Source organism: Hippoglossus hippoglossus, chromosome 8 (genome assembly GCF_009819705.1).
Source record: "Hippoglossus hippoglossus isolate fHipHip1 chromosome 8, fHipHip1.pri, whole genome shotgun sequence".
NCBI classification, from domain to species: Eukaryota; Metazoa; Chordata; class Actinopteri; order Pleuronectiformes; family Pleuronectidae; genus Hippoglossus; species Hippoglossus hippoglossus.
Window position 1 is genome coordinate 12302996 of NC_047158.1, and position 24419 is coordinate 12327414.

The 24419-nt window shown below is 45.0% G+C and overlaps 1 protein-coding gene across 1 annotated transcript; it reads left to right on the plus strand.

Annotated features, from left to right (window-relative positions):
* The first annotated feature begins 258 nt into the window (after positions 1-258).
* LOC117765883 (dynein assembly factor 5, axonemal-like) lies at positions 259-23834 on the plus strand. The gene is made up of 13 exons (XM_034592445.1): positions 259-1132; positions 1613-1797; positions 1908-2032; positions 2175-2293; positions 5293-5525; positions 6017-6241; positions 10246-10389; positions 11578-11746; positions 14348-14495; positions 17472-17622; positions 19694-19850; positions 20008-20199; positions 23524-23834. Exons 1-13 carry the CDS (start codon positions 568-570, stop codon positions 23670-23672), a joined length of 2562 nt encoding a protein of 853 aa, XP_034448336.1. The 5' UTR covers positions 259-567; the 3' UTR covers positions 23673-23834.
* Positions 23835-24419: the final 585 nt, after the last annotated feature.

A 24419-nucleotide genomic window follows, 5' to 3' on the forward strand; every position in this document is an offset into this window, starting at 1 on the left:
TTGCAGGTTATAAAATCTTCATAAGAAACATCCACTTCAGGTATTGTTGAACAGGTTTTTATTATTTTTCCTAAACAACAAAATAAATAACTTTTTTAAATAAACGTCATCTACCTACCTCTTTTACAGATGTGTAACTTTGGGACAACTTTTTAAGTATTTATTAATTTTATATCTGCCAGTTTGCAGATTCATTCAGTTTTTGAAATCATGATTTAAATCATTAAATCTAAATTACATTCATGTTCATAAATTCCTGCCTTTTAAAGAAATCATTAATTCTAAAAGAAAAGAAAAGTTGGACATAGTGTGACTTCAAGTAGTCAAGTGGGACAGTGGTTTTTTTTCTTTAAATTTTTTGGGGGGCAAATCTCTCTTTCAACTTCAATAACCTTCAAACATTTAGTTTCTACAAAAACTTCCTCTACTGCCCCCTTTTTCATATGTGTAACTGTGTGACACTTGATTGTAGCATTTTAGATGTAGACATTGTGTTTATGAATACCAATAAAGTTTGAGATTTTGAACCGGAAGCTGTCGTAAAGCAGTCGTTTGTTTGTCGTGCAGATGCTGGTTCCCATAACAACAGTCAAGATGGCAGCGATGGCGGCGGGAGACGAACATGCTGCCGCTGATGTTTTGAGAGGACTCGCTCGACAGTTGAACTGTTTGAACGAAGACAACATGTCGACCCGCAGGAGGGCCCTGGACCAGATCAAGAGGGAGACCGTCGACGGAGGACTTTCCGGCGGCGTCTTACAGGAGCTTTTCTCTGCGCTGCTCAAGCCTCTCCTCAAGTGCCTGTCAGATCCGAGCGAACGGTGCAGAGACACAGCGATAGCGACGATCACAGAGTTCATCCGCTGCGTCCCCAGGCCGGAGGAGTCGCTGCCTTATCTCATGCCCTGCCTGGCTCAGCGGTTTGGGGAGAAAGAGATCCTGGAGCCCGCGGAGGAGCTTCGGCTGTCGGCCGTGGAGCTGCTCTCTCTGACGGTGGAGTTGTGCGGGAAGCACCTGGCGCCGTATCTGACCGAAATGATCAACATACTGCAGGGAGCCATCGTCGATCCCTTCCCGGATGTCAAAAGAGAAAGCTGCAGATGCGCAGTGGAGTTTGCGACGCGTGTTCCAGGTTCGTGTTGTTGATAGGAGTCGGTCGCCATGGTTTCCTGACACGCAGACGCCGAGTGGCTGGAATGAATAATTGATTTGTAGTCATCAATACAATCCACATCCTTCAAATAACCTAATGTAGAACGAGATATCAATAGATATGTTAATGTTTTTTAAAAAAAGTTAATTTGTCATTTGTTTCAGTGCTTCTCACTTTTGGGGGGGGGCTTGTGTTAACTGTAATAATTATATTTGACAGCATTCACTATTCGACAGTCAGATCATTTCACTTACTTGTGCAACATTGTGTCAAAAACTCAGAGTAATCAGTAGTTCTGCATTTGAAATCATAAAACCTGAGCAACATACTAATGCTAATCAAACCAAGATCACAGGATATGTCCAGTCTCATTATTGATACTGTATAAATATTTTTGTGCTATGTGCTATGGTAACTAGTTTGAATAAACTGATGTGTATTTCACCTCTTTCTCCTTAGAGCACTTTCATATGCAAGCTGAGAACCTGGTCAAGCCTCTGATGCAGACGATTTCCCATCAGCACTCCAGAGTACGAGTGTCTGTCATAGAAACCACCGGGGCCGTCATTCAGCATGGCACTGGGAAAAACGTGGATGACGTCCTCTCTCACATGGCGCAGAGACTGTTCGACAACTCGCCACAGGTTCCATTTCTTTAAATAATCTACTGTTAAAATCTCCCACTCTGTGTCCTTACAAGTTCAGCTTATTAAGCTTTTCACCCTGAACTAATACTTTACCTCCTGTGGCACAGGTGAGGAAAGCTGTGACTGTAGTTGTTGGGAATTGGCTACTTCACATGAGAGACAGATACTCTTATTTCCACAAACTCATCCCGCTCCTGCTGAGCAACATCAACGATGAGATCCCAGAAATAAGGTATTATACTGCAGACATACTTCCCCTTACTGCATAATATAACATGCCACTGCTCACGTGCTATTCTTCAGGTCAGGGGGAGTTTGATGATCTAAATATCTATAAAATGTCTCTAACATGTGTTTGCACTCCCTTGTTGCAGACTTCTAGCAGCTGATTTATGGAGACAGGTAGGAGCACAGTGGGAGAAGGAGAATGAGGATGACATTAAGGATAAGATGGACTTCCTCCTCACCCCACCTCCCTTCTACCCAGCAGGAGGTCAGTCACAGCTGGCAAAGCAGCAGCTTCTCTGTCACTCTGTCATTTTAAATTCAGATAGTCAACGTGGGAGAGAGATAGAGTCCAAACTTAATGGAATGAATCAAGAATAACTTTGACCATTAAGTTCCCCTGTTAATGGATTTCAGATTTACATATTCATTTATATATGGTTCTAAAAGTTGTTATTTTTGGTGCCCTACAGATATTTGCCTCAAGGGTAAGATTTATTTACTCTCTGTCTCTTGGCTCATCCTCAGTCATTTGATCTGGCTATCTCACTGTAAACTGGGTCAGTTGCCGAGAGAGTCTTATAAATATACTGTGTGAGTTGTTGGCATTAGTGCGATTAAACTCTATTCCATGTGTGTGGAGAGACAGGGGATCAGACAGCTGTGCTGTTTGTTTTTGTTCCTATCTAAACTCAAGACCCTTAAAGGTTATCTTCATGTTTCTTTATTGGATATCAGCCGTGTGCGTTAAAGTCTTAAAAAGTGTTAATATGTCATACATAAACTAATAACCTAATAACTAAGCCAAGGAGGTTTTGTTTTCATATGCGTTTGTTAGTTTTTTTGTCTGTTAATTAGCAGCATCACACAAAAACGTCCAGACTGATTATCACAGAACTTGGGCGAAGGGTCTGGTATGCGTCAGGGAAGAACTCATTCAATTTGGTAATAAGCAGAGGCATATTTAGAGGAGTGATATCTATGAGTGTGTGCAATTTGGTGCAGCTTTATAGAATTTAAGGGGACTGTTTGGCCTTGAAAAGATGGTGGATGCACTTGCTCTGAGTGCTATTCTAGTTACATTTGTGTTTGACCTCCAGCACTTCAACATGCTCTGTATGAGATGTTAAAGAGAAGAAATCCAATCAAGTATCCAGTTATATTCAGTTTGGCAAGCTGACGAGAGGCTGAAAGTGAAATCACACTGTAGTCTAGTATAAGTTCTGTTTATGAAATGTGCGCAGGTCTCATCCCACTTGTGTCGAGGGCAATTTTGACACTTGCTTACCAGAGCATCATGCAAATTCTAGTGAGGGGCATTTGTGGCTGTTGTGCAGCTGTTGGCATTTGTGGCTGTTGTGCAGGTGGAGGAGGTAGCATTGAGAGATCACTGCTGCCTCCTAAAGATCTTGTGAGCATCCATTGTTGCTAATAGAGATGAAACTGTGTAACAATGTTTTATCATGATTATAGCGACCAAAATCCTCATGGCTATCGGTATTATCACAGTTTTGTTAAAATGTGTTGAAAATGAAAAGGTTCTTTCCACCACCACATTTTTACATTTTCAAATGCATGTTTGCTGTGCCTGGGTCTTGGGGAGTTGCTAACTCAGGTTGATGTTGGACAGTATCAACCAAATCACCATGGTAATTTAAACTGAAACAGTACAACTAACCATAGGGAATTTTACCACGGTATAGTGCGAGACTGGTAACCGCTTCATATAGTCGCCATTTTTCAAAACAGCAGTGAGGAAAAAACTTCATGCTAAGCCTGTATGATGCAAACACTGGATTGTCTAGACAGAGCTGGTGTTTACCTGGTGAAATGATCTGAGCAGTAATATCCTTGATATCCGGCTTAAGCTCAGACCATAAGTTCAGAGTTTCTTACATCCTGTAAGATGATCTCTTTGGCTCTTTGAGTAGAGGGATTAATTAAGGTGAAATCTAAGTTTGGAATGGTGTACCATGAATTCCAGTGTTACAACACAGATAAGCTTCCAGGTGCATCGGCTTCACTGGTCTGTCCTCCAGCATAATAAATACCCGTCACACCACTTCAATGCAAATGTAAATGCAATCCCCTCCACGTTGCTGCATTAAATCATGTCTCATGTAGTAATAAATGATATAGTAAAAACACAAAGCTTCGAGTGACAGCGTCGTTTTTCAGGGCAGGCACTGGCTTGGAAAGATAAGTGTCTGCCCTGGGGCTGGGAATGAGTGTGAACCTGAACGTGGTCACCACGGCTTACCTGTGGAGCCTGGATAAGTGTGTTAATGTGTGTGTCGGGCAGAGTTCTTGGGCCCTGCATTTTGGTTAAAGCTCATATACATGTCCCACAGCTACATGTGACAATGGGGATGAATATGCGCTGTGCCTGGGGACAGGAAAGGAAAGAAAAGGGAAGGGAAGGAAGGCCCTCTCTATCTCTCTCCCTCTTTTTCTTTCTCTTTCGTGCCATCATAAATCTGCCGGGCCTCCCAGTGTGAAGAGGTCACTGTTAGACAGGGAGAGATGACCAGAAAGGAGCTTGTTTTGTCTTGTCCTGGTGTGTTTCTCTGATTTATCTCTGTCTTCCTTTAGTCCCGTCTTCCTCTCTCATTAGTGTGCCTTTATGGAGAAGAATGAGGGGAGGGAGAGCGCGATGCAGGATTTGAAATGTAGGTTGAGAATGCGTTTCACTTGCTCTGACAAGTCCCTCATGGGTAAATCTTAATTGTAAAACATTACGTGTAGAAATGTGACGAGCTGGAGTTCAGTCAGCAGACATTTAAAAACCTGTGAATCAGCGATATTTATAATAGTAATAAGAATAAAACTTAATTTCTAAGTACCTAAGGAAAGGAAAAAACGCATCCCTATAAAAACATGTTTTGAGCAATAGTTTTAAAATCTAATCTCCACAGGCGAGGAATTCCAGAGCCTCGGGGTCCTGATGGCAAAAGCCTGGTCACCCTTTGTTACAAGCCTTGATTTAGGAACTACTTGCAAGTGTTGGTTTACAACTTCTACAAGTTACAACTCCATACATAGACAAGGGAATTCAGACAGAAAACATGTTGCGTTTTGAGCTAATGAAACCCGACAACTTGACCATCTCTTGGAGATTGTTCAGTCATTCACTAACTGAAGGAGAAGTAGATGAAGCGGCTGAGAGAGAGTTAAATATATAACTAATAAATGTTCCAAATATGACAAACTGTTAAGCAGTTGTAGAAGAGAATGCAAAGTTGAATGTTCTTCATTTTTCTCCTCCAGTGGAGCGTCCGGGGCTGGGCTGCAGAGAGCTGGTGATCAGAAATCTGGGCAGACTGGTGCCAGCCATCACCCACGATGTCACCGACTGGCTGGTGCCCACGCGGGTCCGGACGTCTCAGCTGCTTTCTGTGCTGCTGCTCCACGCCGAGGACCACAACACGCAGCATCTGCAGCCTCTCCTGGCCACTCTCTATCGGGCCTGCACTGACAGCGAGAGGGACGTCGTCAGCAATGTGGGTTTGAGAAGAGCACGGTGGAGTGTGTGACTTCCAGTTTTAAACACTAAAAAAAAGTAAATCTGGTTTGCATGGTGCACAGTAAGAAATGCCTTGTTTAATATTCTAATTCACATCAATCTGCTCTGGGAATAAATAAATCCTACTCATCAGATTAGCTGTTATGCATCACACTATATTTCTTTTTTAGTCATTCTTAATGGAATCATTTTATGAAATTTCAATCATGACTGAATGATCTCCGGACACATCGGTTGAGCTTTGAGTCAACACCTCTAGTAGCATTTCGTCGGTTTCTCTCGGTTGTAAATTTACACTGCATCCAGCTGAGCTCAAGGACTTTGGATGCACCTGTCAACGTAGGAGAATTGTGTGGATGTTTGATGTGCTGCAAATTAAAAGCACTCTTCCTGTTGTTCTCCTCCTCCTCTATACTCCCTCATGTCTCTCTTCACTCTCCTCCTCTCTCTCTCTTTGCTTACATCCAGTGCCTGGCTGCTGCTAAACTGTTGGGGACCTTTGTCCTTCCGGCCGCCTTCCTCAAGCTGCTGCTGGATCACGTGACAACGCCCCAGTCGTCCTCTCATCCCTGGGCGCCCCTCATGGTGCTGGCTGCGGTGCTGGGTGGCTGCTCCCGACCCCTCCTTAAACCACATCTTGAGCAGATTGCCAACACACTGGCTCAGCCCGACGTCTGCCAGGAATATCAACAGGTCAGCAGAGGGAGGCGTGGGTTTGGTTGTGGCTGAGCTGTTTTTAGCTTTTTTTTTATTTACCTGTGAATGCACATCCTACTGTTGTCAACTGAAGCAAAAAGGAAATTTACTGTGGAAAGGGAGGGAGTTGATGTTTTAATGATCAAAAGATCACAGATTTTCCCGGTTTGCTCTGCCCACATTGGTTGCCTTGTCTTGATTCTCCCCCTGATCTGTGGGCACCAGCTGTTTCTCTTCCAGTCTGGTTCGGTGATCTTGGCAGTGTCACAGGAGGTCATCACTCACTCTGTGTACCTTACTGCTCTTATTTTTGGCATTGAAAGTTCAGCAGTCAAACAGTACATTTCTTGCCTAATTTGTCCCACATGGAAATAGGTTTCATGATAAGATGCCACATCTCTTTAGCGGAAGACTTTTTCAGGAGTTTTGAATAGCACTTCTGTACACAGTGAGTTCAGCGGGTTTGCGGCTGAGTAATTCTACAAAATGCCGACCCAGCAAAAGCGACGGTCCGGCCACATGGTGTTTTTCAAAACTAACATTTCAAATCTGCGATCAAAACCTCTCTGCTCACACGCAAGTGGGAGATGTGCCCCCACAATGTTCAACGTCTCTTTAGTTTTTATTTTTCTTACATAGCAGAAGAAATTATAAAAGAAATGCCTTTGGAGTTTCTCTGCAAATAACGGTCTGCCTCTGGAAAAGTCCCATCGAGTCCGCAGCAGTATCATCCCTGCTTCCTGTACTTCCAAATATGTTTCCCCTTCAGAATCAAAATAACAGTTTCCTGGCAGAGAGCTATTTTCTGATCCTGCTGCACTATTGACTCACCTACACCCCTGACCCCACCCTGCTCTCAGTGAGGCCAGCAAGAATTTCCTCCCAGGGATAATAATAACAAAAATCCACTAATTTCATGTGACCCCTGCTCGGCTGCTCTGACCCCCCCCCCCCCCCCGGAGCAGACAAGGCAGTGCACAGTCTTTGTCTCTTTTTTTTTTATAGCCATGTGTCAGGTCTCAGCACCGGACTGTGGTTCAGCCGTGCCATTGAAAGAATCCCTGAAATTTCAAAGCCTGCCTGGTCAAGGCCAGTGATAAATGAGGAGGGAAGTTGACCCCCTTCTGTCCTCTCTGGTCGTTTTCCAGCAGGGTCAACCAGAGAAAGAACTAACAGGACGGGACAGTCACACGTTTTCGCACAGATGGAGGCAGACCTCTGCTTCCTCTCGGTCTGTTCCTCCATCTATCTCCCTCTGTCATTCTCTCTGTCTCTGTTTCTGAGGGCAAAGCGTAGAGGGGTTGCGATTCAAGAGATCACCCAGACACAGCACCTGCAACATTCCTCGACAACATACAGGGTTCATAGCGGGGAGCAGGGCCAGATCACTGTGTGCCTGTAAATAACACCCCTCGAGACAGGAGCACCTGCATCCCTCTCTCCCTCTTTCTCTCCGTGCCGAAACGCTGATCCAGAACATTGTGCACCCGCCTGCCGCAGAGTTGTCTGCAGACACAAATAGCGAAGTAAAACAAAAAAAGGAGACTCGATACCCTGATTTTATTATATTTTCCTTTTTTTTTTCTTTAAATAAGGCATCTTAAGAACTTTATAAGAATGTGCATTTGGATTCAACTTGAGAGAGTTATGTGCCTTGAAATTGGACTTGGTCAAAATGAAGCCTGTTAAAAAATGAAATATAAATAATCATCAAAGTGAGCAGGGGCAGGGGGAGCAGCAAGGCTCAGCGGGGAGTTCAGGGAACAACCATAAGATTTGGAGGCTGATATGAGGCTTCGCCGCGACTTAACTTCACCGACTCTTTCAACTCCCTGTTTTCTTTTCTCCATTTCGGTAGGGGGAAAAAAGACAGCTTAGAAAAATAAATGGCAGATGCTTGGCAAAAAAAATACAAATATTAGTTTTAAGTTGAAGATGATGTCAAGTGCTTAAGGGAAAGTAAAAGGCGAGCCAGTGGTTTGTGAAGCCGCTGTGCTCTGAGGTGACCTGTTTAGATTAGATTGCTTATGGATCACATATGGGCTTCTTTTTATAGGGGTTTTCCACAGAGGAGACACAAACCCACACCATCACACACACAACCGAGAGTCGCTATGCTGTGAGCTGCCATAATGAAGCAGACTTCACAATATCTGCGGGGCTGGTATGATTTAGTAAAGATAGTGGTGAGGAGGAGGATCGGCATAAAGAAGAGGCCTGACAATGAGTTAGGATGCATATTTCCAGCCAGGCTTGATAACAGTGAGCATACTGTCTTTAAAAAGTGCTTAACCTCCAGTCGCCCAGTGATCAGAGTGAAAGGTCGTAAAAAAGGAAAAGCTCCGTCTCTTTTCATGTTGTCTGTGCATTTCACAATGTCACATCGTCCCGTTTTCTGCTGAATACACGAGCGTTAACATAACTCCATACATCAGCGTGTCTCCGGCGTGCCTCCCCTTTGTCATGAATGACAGCCGAGCACCGCTCACTGCTCTGCTGAACGACAGATAAAGAGAGGAGAAGAAAGGCGGGAGAGCAAACTTTACCTTCGTGCAAGGGGTCAGCACCACATCCACTACCGCTGTTTGTTTTCCCATTGCCTTGGCAACATCAGTAGCTTTGGGGGGTGAGCGCCCCACTGGATAGGAATCTATCGCCTTGTGGTATGGCTCCTGAAAGTGGAGTTGTGTGTGGGTGTGTAATTGATGTATCCAGTGGTGGACACACACACACACACACACACACACACACACACACACACACACACACAGTGTAATGAGGCCCCTGAAGCGTGCCCAGGCCAATGAAACCAGGTGTATCTTGCCTTGCTCCAGGTGTCCACATAGTCATTACACTGCACCACTTTTTCCACTCTCCCTCTCTCTGCCTTCCCTTATAGCTGTTTTCTGCTCATATACAGTATATTATGTGTGGGAATAATTTTTTTTTTTACGTAAATGTGTGCGTCTGCGACTGTTATCTTGTCCGCCTCCCTTCAGCTCCTCCTGTGTTCACGTGCCAGTGAATTACTTGGGGATTTCCCCCATCAATGACTATTTGAACCCATTCACACAAGTAGGGAATGGGCACTCTGCCTGTGTATGTCAGCTGAAGGAATGAGGGCAAGTCACGGTCGCTCAGAACTGCATGGAAGTTTAGTTTAGCCTCAGGGAAATATGTTTACACACTCAACTAACACCCTGGACTCAAGATCCATGTAAGTGTAAGAAGCTTTTTTTTTCCCCCCAGTGTGTGCTCAACACTCCATCGCAAAATAAAAACATTTGCTCATTAGTTTCGCAGACTCCTTTAGCTTCCCTTCCTCCTCACAAATCCTGTCTTCTTCTTTTTTTAATGCTCTGAGCATCTTTACTTGGCTTTGCACTTGTTTTTCCTCCACCCTACTGCCAAGCTGTGCTGTGCTCAAATTTTAGAAAAGATAGTGCCCCCTAGTGATAGACATGGGTTTGTGGTATCTGAGTGGCTGTGCTTTCCGAGTGAGGGGGAATATGTTAAGATAGGAGCGTATATTGAGAATTCTTTGCTCGCACACACTAAAGTCTCCCCCACTCCCACCGAAGCCCACAGCCCCAGCCCCCTCCGAGCCAAGCCATAATGACAGGCAACGAGAAAACAGGAAAAGAGGCCGTGATCCCAGTGATGGCATGGAAATTAGCCTGAGCCGCAGGTCTTTGTCTAAACATGAGCTCAACACAACACTGGCTGACAAGTGACAGAAATCTGACACATGCTCTCAGAGATGGGAAAAGAAGTTTTCTCTTAATTATTGTATTTTGTGGATCACGAGTTATTAAAAAAAACATTACCACTTAGAGTTAATTGTGTGAGAAAGTAGATGTGGACTGAGGGCGTTGCAGGAAGGGGATAGTGTGCGGACCAAAGTGCAATGGGGTTCATTGAGAGACGCAGTCCACATTCCAACAGAATCCCTCTCACAAGTGCAACCTTCTAATAATTCTTCCTCTCTCCCTCTTTCCCAGGTTATGTACTTGGAGCAGTTGTTGGCCTGTGTGGATGTGCTGCTACGTCAGGGTGAGTCAGACTGTGGCTCGGTCAGCCTCCAGCTGCTGCAGGTGCTGGTCACTGTCCAGAGTCTCTCCCCCTCTCCAGATCTCAGTGAAAAGGTGAGAAAACAGAACGCACCAGCATGAAGATACGATCCCAGATTCCTCCTCTCCGCTGCTCTGCCATTACCTCATTTTTTTTAACCCCTTTTCTCCCTTCAATTTTCTTCTTTCCATCATATTTATGAGGAGGGTAAACAGCTTTTATGAAGCAAAAGAGCTATTCAAGGAATGCAAGCATTTGTACAGGTTCAAAGTGGGCATGGCTAACGGTGTAATTACCCACTTAGCCAGGGCATCTGAAATTGCACCTTTGGACTGGAACTTTAAACCCAGGCCTGGGTGAAAGGTGGAGTAAGCAAAAGACAAAAAAAAAAACTGACGTAAGCTGCAGCTCTTAGCAGGTGTTGTGTCAACAGTTGACCTCCATTCGTGGCTCCGTAACGCCTCCTGAGGTCACACAAACAAACTGATATGTAACTTTAATGCTTTAATGCTGCGGTCAGCCTCCGAATGCAGAGGGAGACGTACAGAAACAGCGACAAGTGAAGCGAGTCGTGTCCTAGACCAGATCTTCTGGTCGCCATAGGAGGCTAATGACAGGGGCCACCAGTGTGTGCATGCATTCACGTGTGTCTGCGCATATGTATGTTCAGACAGGGAGCAGTGCTAGAGAAGACATGGGAAGGAATGGATTAAGAAAGAGAGGGAGGGTGAGAATGTCCTTGGGCATTTGTGGATCCGGAGGGAAAGTCAGACTTGTTTTCCCAGAAAGGGGGCACGTCTTTCCCATCAGTGGACAGCTTCAGGGTTGTCTAGCTCTCCTGTGACTCAGACGTCTCTGTCCCTGTCCGTCCCTGAGGGACTATGAAGGGAATTATGAAGTTCCCCAAAAGGTCTGTTAGTCTGCCCTAATTATTTACTCTGCTATCTCTTATCCCTGCCCTTTCCTCTCAGCTCGGCTTTATTGGTGTGAGTCTGTGTGCGTGTGTGTGTGTGTCGGTTCCTGTGCCTTTGTGACATCCTGTGTATTTGTCAGGGTTTTTGTTTCGGTGGTTTTATGTGTGAGACCTTGTCATGTCTGCAGTGTTGTTCTTCCCAGGGTTTCACAGGATAGTTTTGCGCTTCCTATTTCAGCACGGCCTGGAGAATTTCTTAAATTACAAGAAAACAGCGATAATTGCTCAACTTTAACGAATTTCTGTCTTTTTGTTTTTTGGTTAATTCATCCCTCTCTTCTCCCTTCAGGCCTTGGAGAGCGTGCAGTGCTTGTGTAAGGTGCAGGGCCTGGACTCTGGGATTGAGCTCTATAGGCAACATATGGGTCGGCTGCTGGACTGGCTGTCTGCCTCTGTCAACACCTGGTCCAGTTACTCCCCACAGAGACTCCAACTGCATATCATAGTCATACAATCAGGTGAGAAGTGACGCCTCAATGTGCACGAGACGTTGCCAAAATTGCGCCGCAGGTGCTGAGGTTTGCACATATCGAGACACAATAGTGGTCAAAGAAATACAGGATGGTGTTTCAGACATCGGTCAGACGAGCTACTTGTTATTGATGAGAAAATCCCTGCATCAGTCACAGATCTCAACATGCTCACCCCAGGATGTTGGTTGAGACTACAATCTTAGTATAATAAGGTTTTGTCAGACACGACTTTATGGTGTGATCGGTGAAGCCATTCTTTCCAACATTTGACATCATATTTTTTAAGCGTAAAGCTGTTTGGCCTATTCGCACAACAGAAACTGCCAAAGCACTTAGGTTACAAATAATTTGATAATAAGAATTTGAAATGCGGGGGTTTGACTTTAGTAAATCCCTCTGTTGCTCCCTCTGTTTCTCAGTCAGTCAGTGTTTCTCAGACTTGTCTAAAGAGGTTAGTCTATGCTTGTGAGAGTATGTGTGTGTGTTTACTTGTCTTTGTGAGGACCAGTTTGAGCCTCCAGAGTGTGTGCGTGCATGCATGCATGTATGTCATGTGTGTGGTGCAGTGGGTTAAAAAAGCTGTGACCTTGTCTTTGGTGGTGAGATTTCACTTTATCTCCGCCAATACCATATAATCCTCCATCATCAGCGCCTCCCTGTGCCACACTTTCATCTCCATCTCTTTCTTCCCCGCCCTCCCCTCTCTTTTTATTTGACTAGGCAGCTGCGCCCCTCTAATCCTCACACAGACAGACACACACACACAGAACCTGAAGTCATAACCCTCAAAAAGCTGTCTCTACCTGTGGGGACCTAATTTTTTGTCCCCATTGTGATGTCCCAACAGGTTACTGGGCATTTAAGTTAAGGGGCCCACTGGGATATAACATAAAGGACACACACACACACACACACACACACACACACACACACACACACACACACACACAGCTAACTGACCAGTCCTTTTTAAGTCCACCCTGTAATCCCTGTGCGGGTCACTACATCAAACAGCACTACGGCCGCCTACTCTTGACCTTCCCCAGGATCAAGGCCACTTTGAAGCTCAGTTTGTTTCACCGTGTGTATGTGTGTGTTTTATTTGCGAATGCTGAACGCTGCTCTGAGCCTCCCTAGATTTTTTTCTTGCAGATGTGATCTTAGGTCTATTAACATGACCCGAGGACTTTATTACTGGCAGCAAAACGGACAGCATGCGGCCGTTGTGTTTGATGTGCACATGATTCAGGGAAATTGTCCCTCTGCTGAACAATTGGCGGTAGTTAATTTGACAACTGAGAATTGGTCATTTCGCTTGCTCATCAGCTCCGCACACACAGCTGCCCTCTCATATCCTCCTCACAGTCTTTTGTTCTTCAGTCGGTGTGAAAATGTCTGATCTCCCGCTGCCTTTCCTCTACGTTCGGTCTTAATGCCTTGCTCGAGGACAGGATACACACAGACAGATTCTCTAAGCAGTGAAATGACCGCATACAGAGGAAAGTGTTTGTCTATGAGTGTAGGGAAATCTCCTCTCATACCATAGTCACCGGGAGATGACCTGCAGACATCTTCTCTAACTCCGGATTGTGACACACCCTTTGATTCACACATCCTGTTGGCTGAAGTGGCTCTCTCCCTTTCTCTCTCTCGCTCTCTCTCTGTTTTCCAGTATCTCTTTGTAACATTGTCCACCACCCTCGGGCAGTTGCCGGATTTCCTCTGTCTCCTCTCATGTCTGTACAATAGAGTGCAAACAGGGCACGGACACTTATCACTTGTTACACACACACAGATTACTATATATAGCTCCGAAAACATGCAGTCAGACTGTTGGTGGGTGTGTGTGTGTGTGTGTGGGCACTGGGCACATCAGTGTAACTGGGAATTCTTGCCCTGTGAGTTTCTCATTTTCCTGTAATAGATACAAAAACACTCCATCACACAAAGACCTTTTTGTGTCTCATTTCCTCAGTGAGTCTGTGTCTCTGTCTCACCAGTTCATTGAGGGCTCAATAACACCAAGCCCTCTGGTCAGTGCTAAATAAAAAATATGTCTCCCGTCTGTGTGGGCTGACAATAAAATTAGGAATTAAGGCACAATGAAAAGCATCTACTCTTTTTAATGTTTAGAATTATGTGGTTAGGCTGAAAATGAGTGGTGACAGAATTAACTAGAAGGGTGCATACCTCTGCCAAGGCTCAGCAGTCCCCTTATGAAACATACATCATATTAAGAAAAGATAATTTCATCATGATCCATGAATCATTCTTCGAGTAATCAACAAAAGTAGAAAAAACCTCAGATCTCGCAATTTTAAAGAAAGTTAATAAAATTCCTGGATCCAGCCACTGACCTGGATCCGCACCAACATTTAAATATTCTTCCCTGACACGCGCTGATGAAAACATCCTTGGCGGAGGGAATTAAAGTCAACTGACTATTGATTTCAGCAGGGACCAAAGTCAGGTCTTTAAATATAGAATTCATGTTCAAGCTCTTTCAAACGACCCAAAGCTGCTTGATGAAATTCAGTAATCTATCGTGAAAGGGTCTTCACACATGTGCCTGTGTTTGTGTTACAGGTCCAGTGATCGGGGAGTTTGTGGGCCAGTTGATGCCCCTGCTCTGGAGCTGCCTCCAGCCAGACAAAGACCCAGAGATGAGACTGAGCATCTTCACAATGCTGGCCAAGTTGCTACTGAACGCAACCAACACACTGGATTCCCAGGGGTGAGGGGGACAAAGTCACACACAGAAAGTTTGCTGATGAAACACGCTAAGGACCGAAATGTGTCTTTAGTAGGTTAATGGGAAGTTTTTTGCATGTTCTGCATTGAACAAAGGTGCAGACGCATCATTCGGCATCACAGGTTAACTCTCCACCCTATAATCACTGCATTATGTTACAGTCTTGTTCGGTTTCGTCTCGTCTGAGTTTTCCAAGTCATGATATTATTATCACAGCTTGTTATTTTGAAACTTTGCTTCACATTAACCTGCCAATAAGTTCCACACCCACAAGGGACCATAATTAGAATTGCACACTCAATGGTATATTTCCTGGAAGCCGTTTTTCAGTATCCCAGTTTCTTTTGGACCTTTTGGACAGGTAGTCATGTTGTCGATGATAGGGTTACATCATGGCGTGATACCGTCAGTGGTAGTCCAGAAATGAACTTGAAACGGTCTCTTAGGGAGTATCATACGAAGTAACTCTACTTAATCACTTCCCAGCATGCATGAAACAGACGAGTGCACATGCTGTCGGAAAAGTCTCCTCACTAATTTAAATGATTATTGACTGGTGACAGAGGTAGGATTGGAAGGACGTCCAACACCCAGAGAGCAGCTCCTGTTTGGAGTTTCTTCTCCCCTGTGGCGCCCCTCCACCCCACCCCACCCTCCAGGGTCCCCTCCGAGCCCTCAGCTGTGCAGCTTTCAGCCCGGGTTCAGAGCTCTAATCTGAGGGAATGCATTAAGCCTGAGGCCCATCCCGGGTCCCAGTAATCACAGCAGCTGCTCCTGTCAATAACAAAGACAAACCTCGTCCAAGAGGGTTGCCATAGAGATATCGCTGCAGCGTGTTACTTACCCCAACCCAACAGCCCAAAGGTCTGTCCGGGTTAGTAGTTGTTTCCATTGGAGAATATCAGGGATAAACTGCTAATCCTTGTATGGGAAGATCTCAAAAGTGCCTTTGGCCTCAACCCAGCAACAGTGTCAAGAATACAAGATAAATGAAAGCCTTTGTCAGGGAAATTTGTTGCGTAAACAGGAAATGTTGTCGGGCCAAAACACTCCGCCACCTTTGCCAAAACACTGGAAATTGGAACTTTGCTTTCAACTTTAATCAAATTATTTTATCCATAAATGTGCGTACTAGACAAAAGGAGCCTCTGTCTCTTCCCCACTCGCAGCGCGGCCACCTGTGCTGCTTACAGCGTTTCTCATTCCTGAGCCGTATCTCTGGTAATCGCAGAACCATCAGCAGAAAGAAATCATGTTACATCTTCAAAAGATTTCAAGTAAAAGCTTAACATGCACTGTACGGGGTTGTGCGGTCTGCCATAATATTTCCATTCATACTCGGCTCATCCCTCCATTCATGATTTGTGGCCCGATCTTGGCTCAGCAGATTGTAGCCCACACACACACACACACACACACATATGCTATGTCATCAAGAAGACAATGATAGTCATAGAGAAAACCTCTTCCCTTTGTTCTACAACCCAAATGACATAATGATAGCTCGGCTGCAGAACGAGCAGAAAGGGAAAGGATGTGTGCATGGATGTTGGTACCTTTCATCCACGCACACACTGTTTTTGTTTTATGTGCTGTGATTAAAGAGCTAGATGTGAAATCTAAGTAGAAGGTGATGTGTAAGATATGAAAGTTCATCCTTGTGGCAGGCGGTACTCATGTGCCACTTGCAACCGAGATAAGAGTGCGTGAAGAGTAGGGGTCTTGATTTCAGCTTTGAAGACATAATAAAACAGGGAATCTAAAACTGGAGATCTTTTATCAGGATCCTAGATTTTACAGATTGTTTAACACAAAACAAGACGAAATGAAACATTCAACTGTGCTTGTATCAAATATCACCTTTTAAGCAACATGTTTTAGAAACGGCTCATCAGCAGATTTTTATACATTTTAACAAAGACCTCATAAGAATGGATAGTATAGTTGAAATAATTATTGCAGTAATAATATGAATATCTCCAAAACCAATATACATCAAATCACAATATATCAAAGGAATGCGACATCACCAACAATATAATCAAACTGATGGTCAAAGCAATGAAATGTATTGAAGGTTGGTGGTTTGATCCCCAGCTCCACATGATGGAGTGCCCTTGGGCAAGATGCTGACCCCAGACTGTCAGTGTGCAAATGATTAAGAAATACTTGATATTATAGTAAAGCGCTCTGAGTGGTTGTTAAGACAAGAAAAGTGCTTTGCAAATTAGGTCTTTTTTACCAATCACCATATCTGATAAATCAATATTATTGAACCAGTTCTTCTTCATGAAGAACTCAGTGAGTTGTTTATGAAAACTGCAGGAGCACAGATAGCTGCGGTGTGCAGAATCCCACGAGGTGAAGACGCGCAAAAAAGAGGTCAAATCCTCATTTTCTTTCCCTCGGGCTACATCGCTGCAAGTCTTTCCATCTTCTGGCGTCATGTTGGTGAAGAGCTTTCAACACCTGTCAAGATGAAGAGAAGGAACCAGCAGAGAGCGGGCTGTATCCGCGTCACACTGTCTCCCCCTGCTGGCGCTGAAAGAGTGCAGCACGCTTTATTAAATACATGACGGCTTTATTGTGATACCAGCTGAACAGCCAGAGGCAGAGATCAGAGCCTGTGGAGGTGGTTGGGAGCAGACGGAGAAGTGCAGACTCTGGTAGTGTGTGAGAGAGGATGTCCGAGAGACTAAGCCAGCATGGAAAATAGAAGGAGCGGGGACAGGATGACACCCAGATGTTGTAGCCCCTCGCCTCCTGCTTCTCCTCCACTGCCCCCCCCCCATCCCATCTGCCTTGTGGGAAAATGTGTGGGAAAGGGGCTGCAGCATCCACACTGTGTTGCCGATGCATTTCCAACATCAGTCACTTATCTTCAAAGCGGCATGTTGCGGCAATAGAAATGTGTTTCTCTGCCCCTCTCCATATTTTCACCTTCTGCCCCTCTCCCAGGCATTTCCGTGACGGGGCCGAGAAGTTCCTGTGCGACGTCCTGCTTCCCAACCTGGTGTGGCGAGCAGGCCGCATCGCCGCTGCCGTCCGCACCTCGGCGCTCAGCTGTCTGCTGGCCCTGCTGCATGGAGGGGCCATCACACCTGGACAGGTACATACATACACCTACATTAAGTATGCAGTGATTGTACCTGCCTGCACAAAATGAAACACCGGTTACATGGAAGCGAGTAGCAGCCAGTAGTACGATCTCCATTCTGTAGAAACACTTTTTATTGACTCAGCTGTAAAGGAAATGATGTGGTAGTGCGTTCTCTAAATCCATCAGGAGTCGACATGTACTTCGAATTCTCTGTTTTCTCCATTTCACAACAAAGTAGACGGTCCCCCTTGGCCTTTTAGGAAAATATAAAATCCTTCTCTCCTTGGCTGAAAGAGTTGGCCGCAGCAGGTAGCAGGTGTACGTGGGGGTCAAGCGGGTCCACATACCTTTGTCCCTCAGCAACAATGCTCCCACTGTTCCTGGCCCTTGTTATATGTAGGAACTATCACTGGGACGTGCCCTTGCACCTGCCTGTCGGAGCATGTGCCCAGTTACAGTATGCACACTCGCACGCACACATCTGGCCGTGTTTGCCCCTCGCGTGCGCTGAGTGACCAGTTGGAACCGGCTCACACACCGCCTCCATTCACACGTCTTCAACTACAAGGCAGAGCAAACAGCTGGGGGACAATGGGAGCCTGGGTGTTGGTGAGTGGGTGTCGGTGTGCGATCGAACTTTTACTATCAGTTGGCGCCCGAATGTGGAAAAGCGGTGACCGAGTACGACCTGGTCTCTCTCAGCTCCTGGGGTAGAGGTGAGGTTACAGCTGAGGGGGAATAAAAAAACATGTCCTGACGGGTTTAACAACAGGAGGTTATGAGTATTTCCACGGGCAAATCAAACAGCCTTTCATTCAGAAGGACATTGTTTCCTCGCTACTCCCTGTGAAAACAATTAGCAGCTCCGGTTACACTCGGCGTCCTCACTTTGTCACTGATGTAATGCCGGATCACACCTCTGCCAAATTTCCCTCCTCTTTCTGTCTCCTTCCCTCCCTCTCCCCTTGTCCCCTCGCTCCTTTTGTCTTATTTCTGTTTCGCCCGCGTGGTTCCGATGGCAAACAGACGGGGTGACAGAGGTTTTAGCAATCACCTCTTGGCCTGTTGCTTGTGGCGCTCAGCCTCGCATACCTTGTTTGTCCATTTCCTCTGTGTAATGAAAACATCGGTCTTCACTGGACTTCTGAAGATGGGCTCCGTGCCCATGTGTCTGTACAAGCTGATCCAGACCCGATGTGAATCTGCCATGATTCAGGTGATATAACACTTAACACAAGTCAACACTAGTTCTTGAAGGAAAGTGTGTTCTTTATCTTTCAGCTTGTGATGTCACTTTTACTAACCAGCCTCGTTCCTGCTTCTCAATGTAGATAACTGATCGTAACCGTAAATGAATTAGAAGCAGACTTTTTAAGAGGGTTTTGGAGATTAAAGAGTGATTTTAACAATACAGTATTAAAGCAGCCACCCCATTAAAGCTGCTTTCAGACACTGACATTTTCCGGAGAGGCTGCATGTGTCCAAGTCAGTTGCTCCCGACATTTTCCAGAATTCGCAAGCGAGCGTGCGTGTTGACTACACTTTTAACACGCAATGCACGCAGAAGTACAAGAGTACAAATATCTCAGGCTGAAAAAGAGAAGATGCAGACGAAGAAGATGCAGACGAAGATGTCAACTTGGAAAGACAAGATTCGATGCCGGTGGCGATGTCCTGTAAACAAAAAAACAATGTGCTTTCCGCTGCAGAATTTATACGTCCTGCCTCCTGCATGCTCTACCCAGGCGCCACCCCCTCGCCTGAATGTTTCAGAAATGTTCCTGTGGACGCGCCTGACCCAGACAATCTCCTGCTGCATTCCTCATATGGACCCAGACCCAGTTTCACCGGACATTTTCCATGTCTGAACAGCTTAAGTTCCACTTAGAGATGCACTTTCATTGTGAAAATCTACATGACAAAATGACTTTACTGCACAAAACACAGTATTCCATTATATCATGTTTAATCGGGAGACCAGATTTCTCCTTCTTCGGTGATGAATTGTATCAAACAGGCTTTGATCACGTCATTCAATGAAAAGCTTAATGAGCTTGTCTCGGCCTTTTCATGTGCGCAGCTGCTGTGTGTGGAGGAGAAGCTCAGACCCCAGGTGTTGTCGGCCCTGGAAGAGGACTCTCAGATGGGCCGCCTGTTGGCTTGTCGCTCTGTGTCCACCATGCTCAAACTCATAGGACACAGTCTGCACCCTGAGGCCCTCAACAAGATCTACCCCGGTAAATGACAGGCACACCCACAGAAATGAAAGCTCTCCTCGCTGGAAATTCACATGAACGCATTGCAATTAATTCCGAATAATCACTTTGCAGTTTTTAAATATATCATAGACCTGCGAGTCTTATTTTTTTCCATGTGGGTGTCTCTCCTCCACAGATCTGCTGAAACGTCTGGACGACAGTAGCCAGGAGGTGCGAGGCGCGGCTCTGCAGGCCCTGGGCCGGTGGCTGTCCAACCTGACCAAAGATTACCACCCAGAGCTCTGCGCTCCTCATCTGCAGCTCCTCTTCCAGCAGCTCCTCCTGCACCTGGACGACCCCGATGCCTCGGTGCAGGGCCAAGTGTTCGGTGAGATCAGATGCGGCGTTTGGACTCGCAACCTCAGAGATGAAGATAAGAGTGTTGATAGGTTGTATGTGGCGAGTGGGAAGATGCACACAGTGGGAGCAAAGTGAATTCTGGATCTTAGGAAAGTGGAAAGAATGTGACCGTTTAAAGAATTGCTCCACATCAAAAGAAACAGAGATATTTCCTCTGTATCACTTACTGATCAGAACGAGGAAAGATTGTGAATATAACATAATAGGGGTTTGATTTATAATGGTGTTACATGGACCTTATGGCCGTGATAATCTGATATTTAGCTGCTACAGAAAGCAAAGGTGAAGTGATGATGGGCCTGCTGCGTCTGAGACATTCATAGACGGAGATTATTGAACTGGCTCGCTGCCAACACATTCCTCCTCTCCGGTTTTTGAGAAGCTCGACATTAACCATCCTTTCTGGCAATTCATCACCAGCAGCCGCTCGCTTCCAGCTGCTGAATCGAGTCCTTTCAGGGACGTCGGGGTGAGGTGGCCCTCGACAGTGAAACACAAGATCCAGATCAATTTACACACACACACACACACACACACACACACACAGCTAATGATAACCACATGGGGACACCACCACCACCACCCCCACCCCAATTCTCCTCGCCACCTTTTCACATCTGTCCTCACGCCCATCCCACCTAATCCCTCCGTCTTTTATCTGTCCGTCCGTTTTCTGTGACGGCCCGCAGCTTCACGGCTCTGTTTTTTATTTCCATGTATCAGTGGAAAGTCTGAGTGCGGAATCCGTAACCCTGAAGTGCGTAACGCAGCTCCTCTGGACTTTCGCTCTCTCCCACTCATGTGGATGTTAGCTGTCATTGCTCCCGACAGGACACAGGTGAGCACAGATGCCTTAGCCAGAGACGAGAGGCCTCATTACTGGATATCTCATATTCATGCAGCCAGAAAAACAAAGAGAAGAAGGCGCTCACACGTTCACCAGATGCAGTGATTGCTTCCATACCGGGATTTCGAGGCTCTGCCAGACAGCGATTGAAAGACTTCCCAGCATTTTTGTTGTTGCCATTGGTTATCAAGTGTAACCTTGACTGCAGAGTGACACACGTAAATCAACTTTATGAACCGGCCTTCACCCACGTACTGTACGACTGTAGCTCTTGTAGTTGAGTGATTTTGAGTCATGTCCGTGCTTGTGTCTTTTCAGGATTCTCTTTGAAAAACTATACCGTCATACATTATGTTAAAGTTGGAACATGAAAGGAACAGCTCAGGAGAATGTCTCTTTCCGGATACGCCAGCCTCTCTAACTGATGCTCTGGCAATTGGTTACGCACCGAAGCTGATACTAGTTAAAGGATAAGTCTGGTGATCCGTTATATATTTTTTTCTGCTTATCAACAAATCCCTTCTAACGGTTATTGCCTGTGTAGCTAAAGCTTGATAAAGCTCTCCTCGGTCTGTCAGTGACGTCCAAGAGTTTATTAATGACACATTCCTGCTGCACTGTGTGACAGGTTTTCCCTTTGAGATGAACATGAGCACTGTGGAGAACCATGTGCTCATTAATCCTCTGCTGGAAGTACTCCTTAACAAATGAGATATTTATTCCTGATTGGGGGTTTAGGGTTTATCAGAAATATAAATATTTTGCTGTAGACAGTCACAAACGAATATTTATATGAAACTGGAACACAGCCTCATTTTTTGCACAGTTTTAGCTGTTACCAGTCTAACTATGTACACCTGCCATTAGGAGCTTATGTTTTCATCAGCTTTTGAAAGCCTGTAGCTACATATAAAAGTGTTTGCTATTGTTCTTCAACACATCAAGATTATGTAGATGCAGAGGAAAGCCTTTGATAGAACGACAGACAGCAAAGTATTTTTACTGAGGAGGATATTCAGAGGGAATTGGAAACGGCGACCTGGAATGCTAAACTTTATTTAAAGATACGAGTGGAACATCTTGATGAAGTCGTCTTTAGACCGAGGTGGAAAGTTGCAGGTGAACAATAGTTTGCAGGAGCCTTTAAGTTCCTTGAAAGATCCCGGGACTTAATGTTCTGGGTACTTTTGGTTCGAAACGCGGCCTTACAGTGTGTCTCAGCATATCTGGCCCATACAGAGAACTGAAACAAACATATGAGCCATTGTGCAGTGTTTCAAACTGTGATCTCCATGAAGCTCGGAGTCTCTTTGTGAAACGAGATGACCTCACATCTTGCTGAGTGATCGTGTGTATCTGACAGCACCCATATCTGCCTGCGCCACAAATGTGGAAGCAATCCTCGTGACTCTTTTTGAAGCTCCCCCCCCCCACTCTCTTTTTCTTTGTTCTTTTTAATAGTTGATCCCACTTTTATGCTTCTTGGATTTCAAACGCATATCTGTGAAGTGTCTTAATGAAGGCAGCATGTCCCGACAGCGTGACGGACAGCACCACCTCCCTCTCATCCCTCCCTCTGTCACTCCTTCAGCCCACCGCCCTGATAATCCCAGCACGGCTGCGACCTGCTCAGTCGCACAGACTGTTGGCACGGGCAGAGCTCCCTTCTCACAAGTCGCCATTGTTCTGTTCCACTGCTCTCCACTGAGTACAGTAAACACAAAAGCTCAAAAATCCCCTCCATCCCCTTGAAGAACAAAGGCAGGTATCAGATGATGAGTTTACATGAACTAACTCATCCAGAGTGACGGCGTGTCACCACTGGAACAGCACTTTTTTTTTGTTATTGTGGTTTCCAAAGCATTTATCCATCGACAGCAATTCAAGTAACTCGATATACCTGTGAGGATCCGCAGGGGATGATGGGAGGAGAGGATTTTAAAAGAGAATTGTCGCCTCCCAGTGGAAGAAAAGGACACTAACACGTTTGGTTTGCAGGGTGGATAATGTACTGCTGTTCATCACTGGTGTTCTGACTTCCATTTAACTCTGTAACTCAGCATCTGACTTTAAAGGGAAACTAAATACTTGAATTTAATATCCAAAGGATTTTTTTTATTACCTCCACCATGAAGGTTAAGTATTCATTTCCTGTCCGTTTGTTTGTTGGTTTGATTGTAAGCAAGATTACACAAAAACAACTGAACGGATTTCTATGCAACTTATTGAATACTTCAGTATTTGATATATATAGATATATATATATATATATATATATATATAGATATAGATATAGATATATATATATATATATATATATATATAGATATAGATATAGATATATATATATATATATATATATATATATATATATATATATATATATTATTTTGTCTGTCCACTTCCATCTCATGAACTGTCTGCTGTGTGTCTGTCTGTGTCCAGAGATGCTGAAGGAAGGCAGCTCGGTCCACCCGGCCCTCCTGCAGAAGGAAGTGGAGGCTGTGAGAGACAAACAGCGGAGTCCTCTCTACTGCGACCAGCTGCTGCAGCACATCAGCTCACTGCCCAGAGACACCAGCACACTGTCCTGAGTGACACCAACCGCCTTCCTTCAGGAGAAGGCATCTTTAGAACAGCCTTTCAAATGTCTGCGGAGGAGTGGATCGGAAACATTTTTTTGAACGTGACACTTTAACGAGTACTTGACCTATATGCATCACAAATTCGGTAAAGGACAGAGAGAAGATGTGGTTGTTACCAATTTGCTGGAAACGTGCAAATAAACCCTTTCAAGTTTTACCTGCCTCCGGTTGAAGTGTGTTGACATTGGGTTTAACAACAAGGGAAAAGTATATATGTTGGAAACGAGTCTGACTTGATAAACAACCTGCAGGCTAAGATTCGGCGGCCTATTGTAACGAGGTAAAACGGCCACTACAGCATGAATGGCCTGAAGAACTGTTGTCCTGCTGCTGGCCTCCAATCCTGCAGAGCTTAGCCTCTTTCAGATAAATACATTTTTTAAGAGTTTAACTTTTTCACTATGGTGCTTGTTTTGTCTGCACCTGTTGTATTTTATGTTATTTTGCTTCTGATGTTTGATTCACTGTGATTGACTTTGCATACTTTTCTATGAATCTCTCCTTCCTGCAGCCAAACTCTGCACATCCCAGCCGCCAGGTGGCGCTGAGTCGCAATACAAAGTGCATTTTTCTTCATACTGTTTTATAAACACTTAACTATGGAAAAGACATGTTAATAAAAATAACATGGAAATACATTTGAATCTTGTGAATTTCTACTGAATCCAATTTTGGACATTTTATGAATCATGAGAT

Coding starts and splice junctions, on each gene's coding strand:
- LOC117765883 (XM_034592445.1), top strand. CDS start 568: ATGCTGGTTCCCATAACAACAGTCAAGATGGCAGCGATGGCGGCGGGA. Junction 1,133..1,612: donor GTTTGCGACGCGTGTTCCAG/GTTCGTGTTGTT, acceptor CTTTCTCCTTAG/AGCACTTTCATATGCAAGCT. Junction 14,496..17,471: donor AACACACTGGATTCCCAGGG/GTGAGGGGGACA, acceptor CCCCTCTCCCAG/GCATTTCCGTGACGGGGCCG.